This window comes from Schistocerca gregaria, chromosome 3 (genome assembly GCF_023897955.1).
Source record: "Schistocerca gregaria isolate iqSchGreg1 chromosome 3, iqSchGreg1.2, whole genome shotgun sequence".
Lineage (NCBI taxonomy): Eukaryota > Metazoa > Arthropoda > Insecta > Orthoptera > Acrididae > Schistocerca > Schistocerca gregaria.
Window position 1 is genome coordinate 232,602,869 of NC_064922.1, and position 12,834 is coordinate 232,615,702.

Below are 12,834 nucleotides of genomic sequence, written 5' to 3' on the forward strand. Positions count from 1 at the left end.
TAATGTCTGAGGAAAAGAGAACAGTCTGATTGAAACCCTTACAACTTTTGCCTGGTGTCATAACTGTTGAAGGGACATTACCAGTAACAGACATGACTACATGCCATCCTACATACTCAGTGAGGAAAAGATCTGGTGAATGTGCTGTTAAGAGATATTGGTGAACATCTCACAGACCTTGCTGATTAAAATGAGGGTTTTGCATTGCACTGATGGAAGAAAACACCTTCCTTATATTACAGAAAACTGGGAGAGTGGTGTGCTGACCACATGCCCCTCCTATCTGCATTCTCAGCTGAGGATGATACAGCAGTCGGTTGGTCCCAATGGGCCACCTGTGGCCTGAAGACGGAGTGCTTGTATTACTGAGCTAGATGATATTCCACATTTATTTTGAACAGATCATTGTTTCCTCAACAAAAACCAGTTCATGGTCATTGCAGTCAGTGGCACAAATTGATCCTGTCCTTGACTGATATCTTATGGTCTACTTTACATCGATTGAGCCTATTGATACTTGACCATGTTTGGTCATACCTTTACAGCAAGTCCAAACATAACATTGACTTAAAAAGTTAAATCAAACTGCAATTCCTTGGCATAAACCCCCCCTCCCTTGAAAACACAAACACACAAAGACACACACTTCCAATTTAATGACAAGTTTTAAAACAAATTGTACAAGCAGCCATTTTTGATGTAATGTTGAGATAGGAGACGTCACAACTGCAAAAACAGAACATTTGTCGCGCGTCTATATTATTTTTTTGGAATGTAGGTTATGACTCTGGAATGATCGGTATCATAGAATGAAATCTAGACTAAGCTGATAGTGACAGTTTTGTTGTGAGTCAGCAAAGCCAATGAATATGAAATCTTACTTGTGGTGACAAACTGATGTGCACCCACCCCAAGGCAAAGGTTGGCTTAGGTTGAATAGTGACACTTTGGTTATGAGTTGACAAAGAAATACTTAAGGCTTCAATTAACCCTTAGCTTTTGCACTTTTAGTGTACACCACACTTCTTCACTTCATTGATGGCAATGGAGACTCTGCTCTCATAGTTAAACAAAATGCTTCATCTTTTACATTTACAACTGCATATTTCACTACACAGTGATGAGAATGAAGAGAGAACACAGCACCCACACTCGAATTTTGATTTACATAATGATTTACCAAAAATACAGTTTTGTAGAACTCTTTCATTTCTAACCAAACATAGCTGCCTCATATGCTGGCTTCAACAGAAATTACAGACTAAATTTAATACTGTACTGTTTGTGCCATAACAGCGACACTTCCTGAGATGCTGATTGCTCCCTCCTGTGCCTTTATAAAGTTCACCAGCTATGACTACAGCTTCCACAAAACAACACCTGATAGGTACTTTGAACCTACCAATAGCAGACATCACCTTTGACCCACTACATAATGATGCGGTGTCACATGTGCAAATTTGATAGAACAAAACTATGACATTTATTTTGCATCTATATTATTTCTGGAATGTTTGTTGTTGTGGCACAATGATATAAGGCATAGCCAGAGCTAAGTACACTGGAGTACACTGCAAGCCAACCGCAGTTCTTTCTCATGCTCAATGTGCTTGTTGTATTACCTATTCTGCAAGTGCATGCACGAGAGGTGCATTATACAGGTTATAGAGGGATGATCCAACCTACGCAGTGATTTATATCAATTGCACAAATGTACATCATGAGTACTAGCCAGCAACACCATCCCAGCCACATGTTTCAAAGTTATTTTATTTGATTTATAACTTGCAGTGCATCTGTTTTGAAGGATCACGTTACAACCCTCTCAAATTCACCTGTTTGGAAAAACTTGTCAGCACTATCTTGAGATGTTTACGATATTTACTTTAGACTGGTGCATGAAACAGATCTCTCTTCCAAAACACCAAATAGAGATATGCACTCAGTGTCCTCAAGTTCAGTAAATTGTTCCTATTCTACCCATAGCTTTGGGGTTGACCGAAGTGTCCGATCCCACCCATCAGCTTTGACCCGTGACGTAAGGCTGTGGTGTTTGACGTCATGACGACGCGGAGTTTGGTTTGTGGGTGTAGTGTGTTTGTAGGTGTCGTCATATTGCTGTTCATGGTGTCCTCTGGTGGCGTGTTCAGGGGTTGTGTATTGGGTTCAGTTTGGTGTTACTGCTTGTTCTGGGTGGTTCTCGTTTTGGCTGTGTGTGCAGAGGAATTATTTTCAGCGAGTTAACGATTCAGTGTTTTGGTGTGAAAGTTATTGTAGTGCTGTAGATCATTTGTTAATTTGGGTAAATTATTTTTTTGCTGCTCTTGTTAGGTATGTATATGATGGATAAAATTAACAGACGAGTCCATTGGAGTTGATTAAATTTCTGCAGCTGTTTGGCTTGTTGGCAGAGGATGTGAAGTGTGCTGTTGGGGGGGCTTGACATGAAATTGGCAAAAGTTATAGCGTCTCGGACCAGGGATGGTTATATGTGGCGGTGCCATAGGCATAACCTATGGCACTCCACATGTCGCGGTTCCTGGTTCTAGAAGTCTATGTTGGGCATGTGCGAGATTGTGTTGTTGACGTACTACTTTTGTTATAAATCCTCTCACAGTTTTTGCACACATGATACTTGTGAGAGTGAGAAGAGTGTGCTTGACTGGTTTTCGTTTTGTCATGAAGTATGTTCCAAGTTCATTAAGTAAAGGGGTAAGTTGGATGGGCCTGAGGTTGTGGTGGAGGTGGATGAGTTGCAGTTCAGGAAAAGGAAATATTGGAGGGGTAAGTCTGTAGTTGGTCTCGGGGTGTGTGTGTGGGGGGGGGGGGGGGGGGGGGGGGGGGGGGAGCTGTTGTACCCGGGAGAGGGGGGGGGGGGGTGTTCGGAATGTGTTTTTAGGGTTGTGGAGGGGCAGTCTAAGAGGGAATTAATGGGGTTAATTGAGTTTATAGAACATAGTTCTACTGTAGTGTCTGATGCTTTTTCTTCTTGGTTGGGTGAGTGGGTACAATCATTTAGTAGTGAACCATAGTTTAGAGTTTAAAAATTATGAGATAGGGGCTTGTACGAATACCATAGAGGGGATGTGGGGGCCGTCAGGTCTTGGGAGGGGGAAGAGACACTTTTCTAACCTTCAGTGGCATTTAGATGAGTACTGTTGGCGGAAGAGTGTCCCTGGGGGCAACCCCTTTTTTTGTGTGGTGGTGGTTTAGTTGTTGGTAGTGTTTGTGAGGGGGGGGGGCGGGGGGAGTGTGTTGGTTTGTGATTTAGATGTGGAGGATCTATTTTGTTGCAGTTTTTGTTGAGCTGTAGTGTGTGATTGAGATCTGTTTATTTTTTGTTTGTCATTTTTTGTTTATGGGTATTTTATTTTGAGGTGAGGTGGGAGGTTGGGTCTTTCTTTTGGTTGTGTATTTTTTGTTGGTGTGTGTGTGTGTGTGTGTGTGTGTGTGTCGTGGTAAGTTTTTATTTTTCTTTTGTTTAGTGTGTATGTTGTGTGTTGTTATGGCTGGTGTGGTGGTTCTGAGTTGTGTGGTTTGTCGTATTAGTGATTTGGTATCATGTGTTGATTTGTAGGTATGTAGCTGAAGGGAAGTTTTCGATTCCAATTTGTGGTCATATCTGTGGGTTTTTTTTGTATTGGGAGTAGCTGCTGACTTATGTGGGCGAAGGGAAGTGTTAAAAACGCAATGTGTAGTTGTGGCTGCGGGTGTTGTGGCATTGGGAGTTGGTGTTGAGCTATACAAGTCAAGGGAAGTGTCCGATTGCAGGGGATATTGTGTTTAGTGGAAATCGGGGAGTTTTGTGTTGTAGGTTTTTTTCGCCGTTTTGTGTGGTTTGGTATGGTCCTGACTACACTAATAGCAATGATAATAGTCTGGAGCACAACACCACAGAGCTGCCCTTGATGACACGTACATAGTTCCCTTAGTTCAGCTGTATCACTGTTAAAGAATGAAAAGACTGACCTACCCTGTCAGGTTCTCCGAAAGTAATAACTAGACATGAGCACATACTTACGAATAACTTATATTCAGATGATACCTCAGTTATTAGGCCTAGCCATAAAAATAATTTTACCGTCCTCAAATTATCACCTATAAGTCTTTTTAGAGCAAATCAATCTTTGAATTTCGATAAATATGCCCACAATTCGAATGGCTACTGCGAACTTGCAATTCGAGAGCGTACAGTGAACATCTTACAACTAATTTTCCTCTAGCGCCCACTGTCTGTTTTTACTCCACTTTAACATCCTCTGTCACATTACTCGAGCTTTGTCATTTCCTTTAATACTCAAGTTCAAAAAGCACTGTGTATGTTTTGGGAAATAAATATAAAATCACCTGTTTGTGCCTGATGCAACATAATATACGCTGACTCGTCACACACCAATTCTTGACCGTCTTTAAGTGGTTTTCCAGGCAAATAAACCTTCTTTTTCTTTTGACTTCCATCTTCTGTAGTTATTGTCGAGTCCTGTTCATCCAAGTCCATTTCCTGATTTTCCATCTTCGGCTTCTGTCACTGTTTACACCACAACACGTGCTACTGCCAGATGATTCATAGATATACTTTACTACAACTAACGCGAAGCAAAGATGATCGCCTAGTGCGCAGGTATGTGGCACGTTTTTCCTCTAGTGTTATTTCATTCCCTTGTCCCAGCGAAGCGAGAGTGGCCTAGCAGCGAAACAATACACTACTCTTTAGCCAAAACAGATTAAAATATAGGAGGCTGCAATAAAAAATCAAAGCATCAACAACATACAGTTTTTAAATATGTAGTCCGGTACAGTATACACAAGATACGATACAGTACGACAGTAACAGTTCTTTATTTTACGATAAACACGACCGTTCTACAGGGAAGCACAGAACGCACTGTTTGAGAGTATACGTTAACGGCAGAATAATCGACGCTACCATTTTCGTTTAGGACCAGGGAGAATTGCACCATGCAGGTGTACTATTTTTGACGCGGTGCAGCAGACACCATTGATATTGGGATATATAGCTGTTTTTTGTCGTAACTTGTGATATGTCGTTTCAAAAGAACAGACCACTGAAGATTTATGACAAACACGGCATTCTTATCATTAAAAGTTAGTTAATAACGCATCAATAATATAAGCATTCGAGAGAAAGTTCAATAATCGAGACCATTGCCGCATGTCACAACACTAGCTTCGTGTAATGGATAAGGTCGTGGATTTCAGAGTTAGAGAATTTAGGTTCGCATGCTGAACAATACAGTTTTTTTTTTATCATAGTGTTGTAGACACATTCTGAGACTTGTTTTCGAATGTAATACAAGTATGCCTGCAATATTCGATGTTATTTATATTTCCATCTGATTACAAAACAAAGTATGAAATAAATATTTGGCTGTTTGTTTCCAAATGTGTGGCGATTTCGGAGTGTGTGGTAAGGCGAGAACGTAAGAGAACAGCTTAAATTGCTGCAGGTGAAACGAGGAACAATAACATTCCTATTCTTCCTTGTAATGAATTGTTCGTTGTTTATTTCCGAATATGTAGCGATTTTCGAATGTGTAGTTAGGCAGAAACTACAGAGGACAGCTTATATTACGCAAATATTTGACTGTATACAAAGAGATATATACAATCAATACGCTACTTATCCCCTAGTGCGTGCAAAGATCATAAAGAGACAGATACCTCACATGTTAAAACCAATGGCATTTCTGGTTGTTATATTTCTGCCACTAAAATCATGTACCAGTGAGCTCAATACTAAACTGTAGAGAAAGCTACAGGAAGCAAAGCCGTGAGCGTGACGCACAGTCGCCGTGTTAAACTGAGGCAAGGTGTCAAATTGTACTGCTACATAGACAAAATACAATTACCAAACTAGGAACAAAGAAAGTTTCATGATTCCTACATATAGACTCAGTCTTTTCGTGCAGACCCCGCAATATATTGAGATGAAAATATGCAATAAGTTAAAAAAAAAGACAAATTTTCAAAATACTGAAACTGATTCAGTAAAACGAAAATTATACAGCAATCTGGTACAAAGTGCTATTCCTCTGTAGATGATTTTTTTAATGATGAGCTGATCATTTGTGTAGAATAAAAATTATATATATATATGATGTCAATATGAATCACTTTACATATTGTCATATTAACAATTTACAGAAAAGAATTTTAGAAAAAGGGAGGAGGTGGTCAAATTCTTAACAGATAAACATCAAATTTTAGTTATTATTTATTGTTTTGCTTCATTCAAAATATATTCACATGTCACACATTGACAAATGAAATCAGCTTCCTCAACCTCTGCCTCTTTTTTTGAGTGTGTCTTTAATCAAATCTGAAGGTACACAGCAGCGATACATCGTTCTAACTGTGATTCATACATGTCTTCACAGTCAATGGCAGAGATTAGCATACATGCTTTGACAAATACATCGGTTTGTTCACCAAAGACACAACAAACAGAATTAATAAGAGCGCCATAAAAACGGTTTGAGTTTAAAGTAAATCTGACTAGAGCAGAACGAAAGCATTTTTCTGTATATTGCACTATTTAAAACACTGATACAGATGGGTGAAACAAACCACCTCTGTCAACCTTCATAGTAAAGGCAGCTGGATTTGTCACAGGGATCTTACAGTGATTGCTTATCAGTTGGGCAGATGTAGGGCACAGTAATAAGTTCTTTGCACTGAATACATCTTAACATTTGTGTAATCTTTCTCATAACACATCCTTATATATAATAAATAATATTCTCCTTGCATTCACTGAGAACTTTAATCAAGAGCCTCAAAGTAACTAGTATCTTCACTATCATCAGTGAACTTATCACTTTGCTTCCATGGCACATGGATTCATGAACAGTGAAAGAGCTCATTTTCTCAGTGTCATCTACACTCCTGGAAGAGGCTTCTAACACCATTTATGAACATCAAAACTCTCAGCAGAAATGTTTTTCGTATATGTACTAACGCATACACACCATCAATCCTTAATTTTTCAAGGAAGTTTACTGCTTGACAAATAAATTCAGTTCAATAATTTACATTTTCAGTTCTCAATGGCTGTTTAAAGCCTTTAGCATTAACATTCACAGAATTGCACACATCAAACAGTTTATCAATAATTTTGATGAATTCTACAGTGGCAGAGATGTCTTGAAAATCTGTATGCTGGGAACAATCTAGAAATTCAATGGCGTCAGCAACACTGGAGTTCATTGTCTGGGGAGATAAAGAGATATTTATCTTCTTATTACAGAAATTCACAAGTGAACCAGAGAGTGAACTGGCAAATTTTAAATATTCACATTCTTGCAGACAATTTAATTTCAAAAGTCTCACTTCACATCTCCAGCTCTGCAGTTAATAATTTTCTTTTCAGATGAAGTATTACAAACTAACGTCAGCTTATGGCATGGATCAAGAATTGCAGAAACATTACAGTCATTGGCAGGATCCCTGAAGTAAGGGGCAACATTTCCCAGATTCAGAGAGCACCCAAGATTCTTCAGTGTCTGAATGTTGACAGCATCACATGTCACTGATTTCACAAGACGACCTACAGGAAACAGTTTCAGTATAGAAACTATCACAATTTCAGTCATTAAATTTGATCACAGTTTATTCACAAAGAAGTATGCTATTGGACACTTAACTTTTCAGTATATGACACTATCTGAAAAACTATAGCCTCAGTAGGCAGTTCCTCTGTATCTATTGGTATATTCACAATGTTGCTCAAATCAACATATCCTGCATACACCTTTTTTGTTGTTGTTCCACACAAACTGCTTCCTAATTGACATACTATCAAACATAGCTGCACATTTGTCATTGGTATTATGTTTTTAGGCACTTGAAAACCTCTTTTAGATAGCCAAGTTCACAATTTACTGATGAAGAATACTAGGGTGGGACAAAAGGAACATAGAGCATATAAACCTAGACACCCTAGGGGAACAGAAATGCAGAATGGGGGTAAATTGTTTTGCTAGTTCACTGTATCTCCTGGACTGCTTCTTTGTACCACTGTTTTTGAAATGGATAACAATAAAGTCTGAAGGAAAGCCAGTAAAATGTTCCTGAAGAATACTTTCTATATTGCCATTTATACAATTTTTTTTCAACACTTATCAATTCTGCCAATTGCAGTTTCATCTGCAATCGTTACACTTTTTTCCTATGGGCCAAAATTCTGTGAGAGACATCAGCCTGAACACTTGCGTCACACTTCTCATGTTTGCCATTGGGTTCACATAACATACTGGTCGTTTGATCTCATTCAAAGACTCCATCAATAACAATTACGAGCTACTAGAAATTCAGAAAGATCCATTTATAGCAATGAGTATCTTTGTTGATAACTAAATACATGGATTTATCTCAGAAACTGATGGTGTGTTCTGAACAAGTTGCCTTCTCTGATTTATTGTGACTTGCCAACAGCCTGGAAAACTGAATAAACTTGGTACAGCGTCATCCTTCAGCAGCTGTCTATCAGCTCCTGGTCGAAACATGTAGCTGTCTTTTGTAAAATGGTAGAATTGAATACCACTTCACTTTGTAAATCGATTACTGCATCTGTATGCAACACAACTCTTGGCCATATTTGTCAAAAAAGGAAACATAATCACTTTAAAGCCACAAGAATAAAAGAAGAAAAAAAATACAACATCCCCTTTACAATATGGCGACTCCACCAAAAAGCCTCACGGTTTTCTAAGCAAAGACGGCTTTTAGTAGTCTCTCCAGTTTAGTATTAAGCTCACTTGTTTGAACACACAGCTGAGACAAAGATCATCCGCTGTAAACTAAAATCACTTGTTAGCAATGGTACATCACATGAAGTTTCCACAAAGCCCTCCTCTCCACTACTGGAGTGAAGGTAATGAGGTGATCATCGCAATGTGTGGAGATCATAATATTGTAGGTATGTAGCTGGGTGCAATGCACAGCCATAATGGGATTGTTGTGGGGCGTCTGGCACCTGAGGCATTGCATCAAGATTGGATTGTGATATGTCGTCCTCATCTTCCTTTATTGTTACTGTAGTGGGTAGTAACGTTAAAGGGATGATAATGGTGACAAAAAGCATTGGGAGATAGCTGCGGTGAGGTGATTGCTACATCGACATCATTAGGGAGTACACAAGACTGGATAAAGTGGCAGTTGATGAACCTATGCTTGCTGTTGCATTCAGGGTGTTTGCCTTTGGCGACAAGCAAATTTCTATTAGTTTAACGCTCAGTTTGTCAGGTTGGAAGTCTTTGGTGTGAATATTTGTCAACAAGTCGCCAAGGGGCATGGTGAGTGCGGTCAAAATGGTGGATGGACCATTCTGAAGTGTCAATGCCGGGTTCAAGTGGTTTACCAGCAATGTAGTGGGTTTACAGTTGAGAAGTATGTCGAAAGTGTGTGTGTGTGTTGCGTTTCAGCACATCATATGGGGCCCATATACAGAGGCTGCAAAGTGGATCAGATTGTATTACCACAGAGCTTGATGTGGGTGCAATCTGAGAGCGCTTTATGGATGAAAATCTTAGTGATGCCTTGAAGTTCTAGAGGAGGAATTTTCAGGTAAAGAATATGTTCTTTCATTGTCATGACAAGTGTGGGAATTACAATGGTGTCTGTCAGTGGCACCTGAAGCACCAAATTGGATGGAAGGGCGAGTGGTTTTCCATGTATGAGTTTAGTGATGGATGTGTTGAGTTCTTTCTTGCATGTGGTGGGTATGCCTAGAAACACCCACGGCAATACTTCTGTCCAGTTATCTCCATAGTACATTACAGCAGCCTTGAGAGTGTTGTACCACTGATCAACCACACCACTGCTTTGTAGGTGGTACACAATAGCTGGGTAATGGTGCCTGCCAAAGAGAGCACATAATGCAGAAAATAGAGCAAACTCAATCTGTTGTCACTGGTAATAAACGCAGGTCATCTGTAGCTAGTAGTCCAGGTTTAGATGAATGCTCTGGAGATTAATTTTGTTAACATGTCACGTAGAGAAGTAGCTTATGCGCAAATGACATGATAAATGATTGACAATATGTACCGGTAAACCTTGGACTGGGGAAGGGGTCCCACCAAGTCACTGTGAACACATTGAAACTACTATTTTAGAATGCCCATTTGTTCAAGTAGTGGTTGTGTATGTCATCCCATTTTGATTCTCTGACAAGGTATACATGTTTATGTCCAATCTCTGCAGTCCTTCTTTACATGCGGCTTTTTGCAGATGATGCTTTAGTATACAGAGAAGTTGCAACATTAGAAAATTGCATAGAAATGTAGGAAGATCTGCAGCGGATAGGCACTTGGTGCAGGGAGTGGAAACTGACCCTTAACATAGACAAATCTAATGCATTGCGAATACTAAGAAAGAAGGATCCTTTATTGTATGATTGTATGATAGTGGAACAAACACTGGTAGCAGTTACTTCTGTAAAATATCAGGAAGTATGCGAGCGGAACGATTTGAAGTGGAATGATCATATAAAATTAATTGTTGGTAAGGTGGGTACCAGGTTGAGATTCATTGGGAGAGTTCTTAGAAAACGTAGTCCATCAAGAAAGGAGGTGGCTTACAAAACACTTGTTCAACCTATACTTGAGTATTGCTCATCAGTGTGGGATCCGTACCAGGTTGGGTTGATGGAGGAGATAGAGAAGATCCAAAGAAGAGAGGCGCGTTTCGTCACAGCGTTATTTGGTAAGTGTGATAGCGTAACGGAGATGTTTAGCAAACTCAAGTGGCAGACTCTGCAAGAAAGGTGCTCTGCATCGTGGTGTAGCTTGCTGTCCAGGTTTCGAGAGGTTGTGTTTCTGGATGAGGTATCGAATATATTGCTTCCCCCTGCTTATACCTGTAAAATTAGGAAGATTCGAGCGCGCACAGAGGCTTTCTGGAAGTTGCTGTTGTGCTTCTGCAAACTCAATGTAATTGAGTTTTGTGTAGGTAGATTGATGCATGATAAGTAATTGGTGATGATGTTATCCATGACCTTTATTTGACATACCACAGTCAAGAATTGTGCAATGTAGTACAGGTGTCTGAAAAGTCTTGAACATAAGTATTTTTTGGGTTACGGATTGAATCAGATAGCGGCCAGTTGGGAATCGAGGTGATGGATGGTCTACTTTCGACATCATCCTTAAACTGGCAAATTAATTCATAGACAGCCAAGCGGTCACACTCATAAGCTCACCATCTGCTTTGTGAGACAGTGCATGTACAAAAACTAATCTGATTGGTTGGTGGATGCCTGCCATCTCTTGCTGGGGGACTGTGCTGACTGCAGCATCGCTTACATCTAGCATTACTGAAATCTGTACATAACGGAGCAGATGGGCCAGGGTTGTTGCCTGGGTGAGGCAATGTTCATGTCATTGGTCCACTGCAGTTCCCATCTGCCATTGGTGCTTTTGCCTCTTTAGTGCATCTGTTATTTTGGTCTGTATGGTAGCCGCATGTGTAGCAAAAGGGCAGCTTGAATATGATACTGTCCAAAAACTGCTACCACATGTGTTTTTTGAACAGGCTGACTGGGGTAATGACTGCTGTGCTTTGGATATATTCCCAGTGCATCAGTATTTGATGATAAGCTTGTTTTCTTTCCAGAGCAGTGAATACAGATACACCCAGAAGACAGTGGGTAAAGTCTTGTATATTGGATATTGGGTAACTATCAATGATATTATTGCACTGTAAGAAAATACACTCGCTGGATAAAGGTAGGTACTTTAGTTTGCTCCAGAATGAGACTGAATGAAACAATAACACGTAAAATATTAGTTCACTTTGAAACGTTATTGTAAAAAACTTCTAAACTAGTTTTTGTAATCTACAGATTGGTATCCTAAAAAATGTATGAAACTTATTTCGATCTGAAAATACGTAAATATCAGTGCAGGGCAACAGAAATGTGTCCACATTAAATTTTGAATAGAAGCATGTGTGAACCTCATGCTATATGATGCCAAATCCAGACTAGTTAATAGATCAAATAATTCGCCTGTGAAAAAGCAATCCATTTTCAATGGTATTTACATATACTATCTAGCTGTAAAACATAATGATTCCAATTAAAATGCTGGACCCGAAGATTGTTGATCTTTATCTTAGTTTCACAAACAATAATTGTAAAAGAATTGATCATTAAGCCATAACAACAATACACCCTTTCATAGAGGCTTGACAACTAGACAAATTGGCAAAATATTTCTTAATAACTGTCCTGTGCACAATTACTTTCTTTGATGCTTGTTTCAAACATAAGACAAAACCATATGTTGCAGTATAAAACTTCTACACCAAACTTCAATCATACAAATGTTCTAACAATAGGAAACTCCAAAATTACAAACATAAAAAAACGTATTACCTGACAAGTTGGCTTTCATAATTTCTCCATTAATACAAAATATTACGAGATCCTTAAGAAATAATGCTGCCTCCACTATAAAGCATGTCAGCTTCCATCCTTCTCAAACCAGGTACATTGTCAGACTGTCCAACACACACACTGACCAGTACTCTGACAAAGTAAAACCAACCTCTCTCGTTGAGGTCTGTGGTCTCAGGAACAGACTTACAAAGAATATAGTTATATCGATGCAAACTGAGGTTGACTGCATTTATCAAATTCTCAATTTCATTCACAATTATGGCCAAAACTACATGCAAATTTTTATGGCAAATAAAACAGCTGTCTTTCAACTTCATTACATGATAGATATGAAGATTTACTTAATTTTGTGTAATCTGTTTCCACAGGAATGTTCTGAGTATTTACAACTATCTTCGAATTTTAAAGCATTAGGT

General features: G+C 39.1%; 1 protein-coding gene across 1 annotated transcript in view; it reads right to left on the reverse strand.

Annotated features, from left to right (window-relative positions):
- Positions 1-4,662, reverse strand: part of LOC126356016 (glutamate-rich WD repeat-containing protein 1) — a 47,018-nt gene extending 42,356 nt beyond the window's left edge. Inside the window, exon 1 of the mRNA XM_050006667.1 lies at positions 4,348-4,662. Within this exon, the coding sequence (XP_049862624.1) occupies positions 4,348-4,513 (166 nt within the window). The 5' untranslated portion in view covers positions 4,514-4,662. The remainder of the gene's footprint in view (positions 1-4,347) is intronic.
- Positions 4,663-12,834: the final 8,172 nt, after the last annotated feature.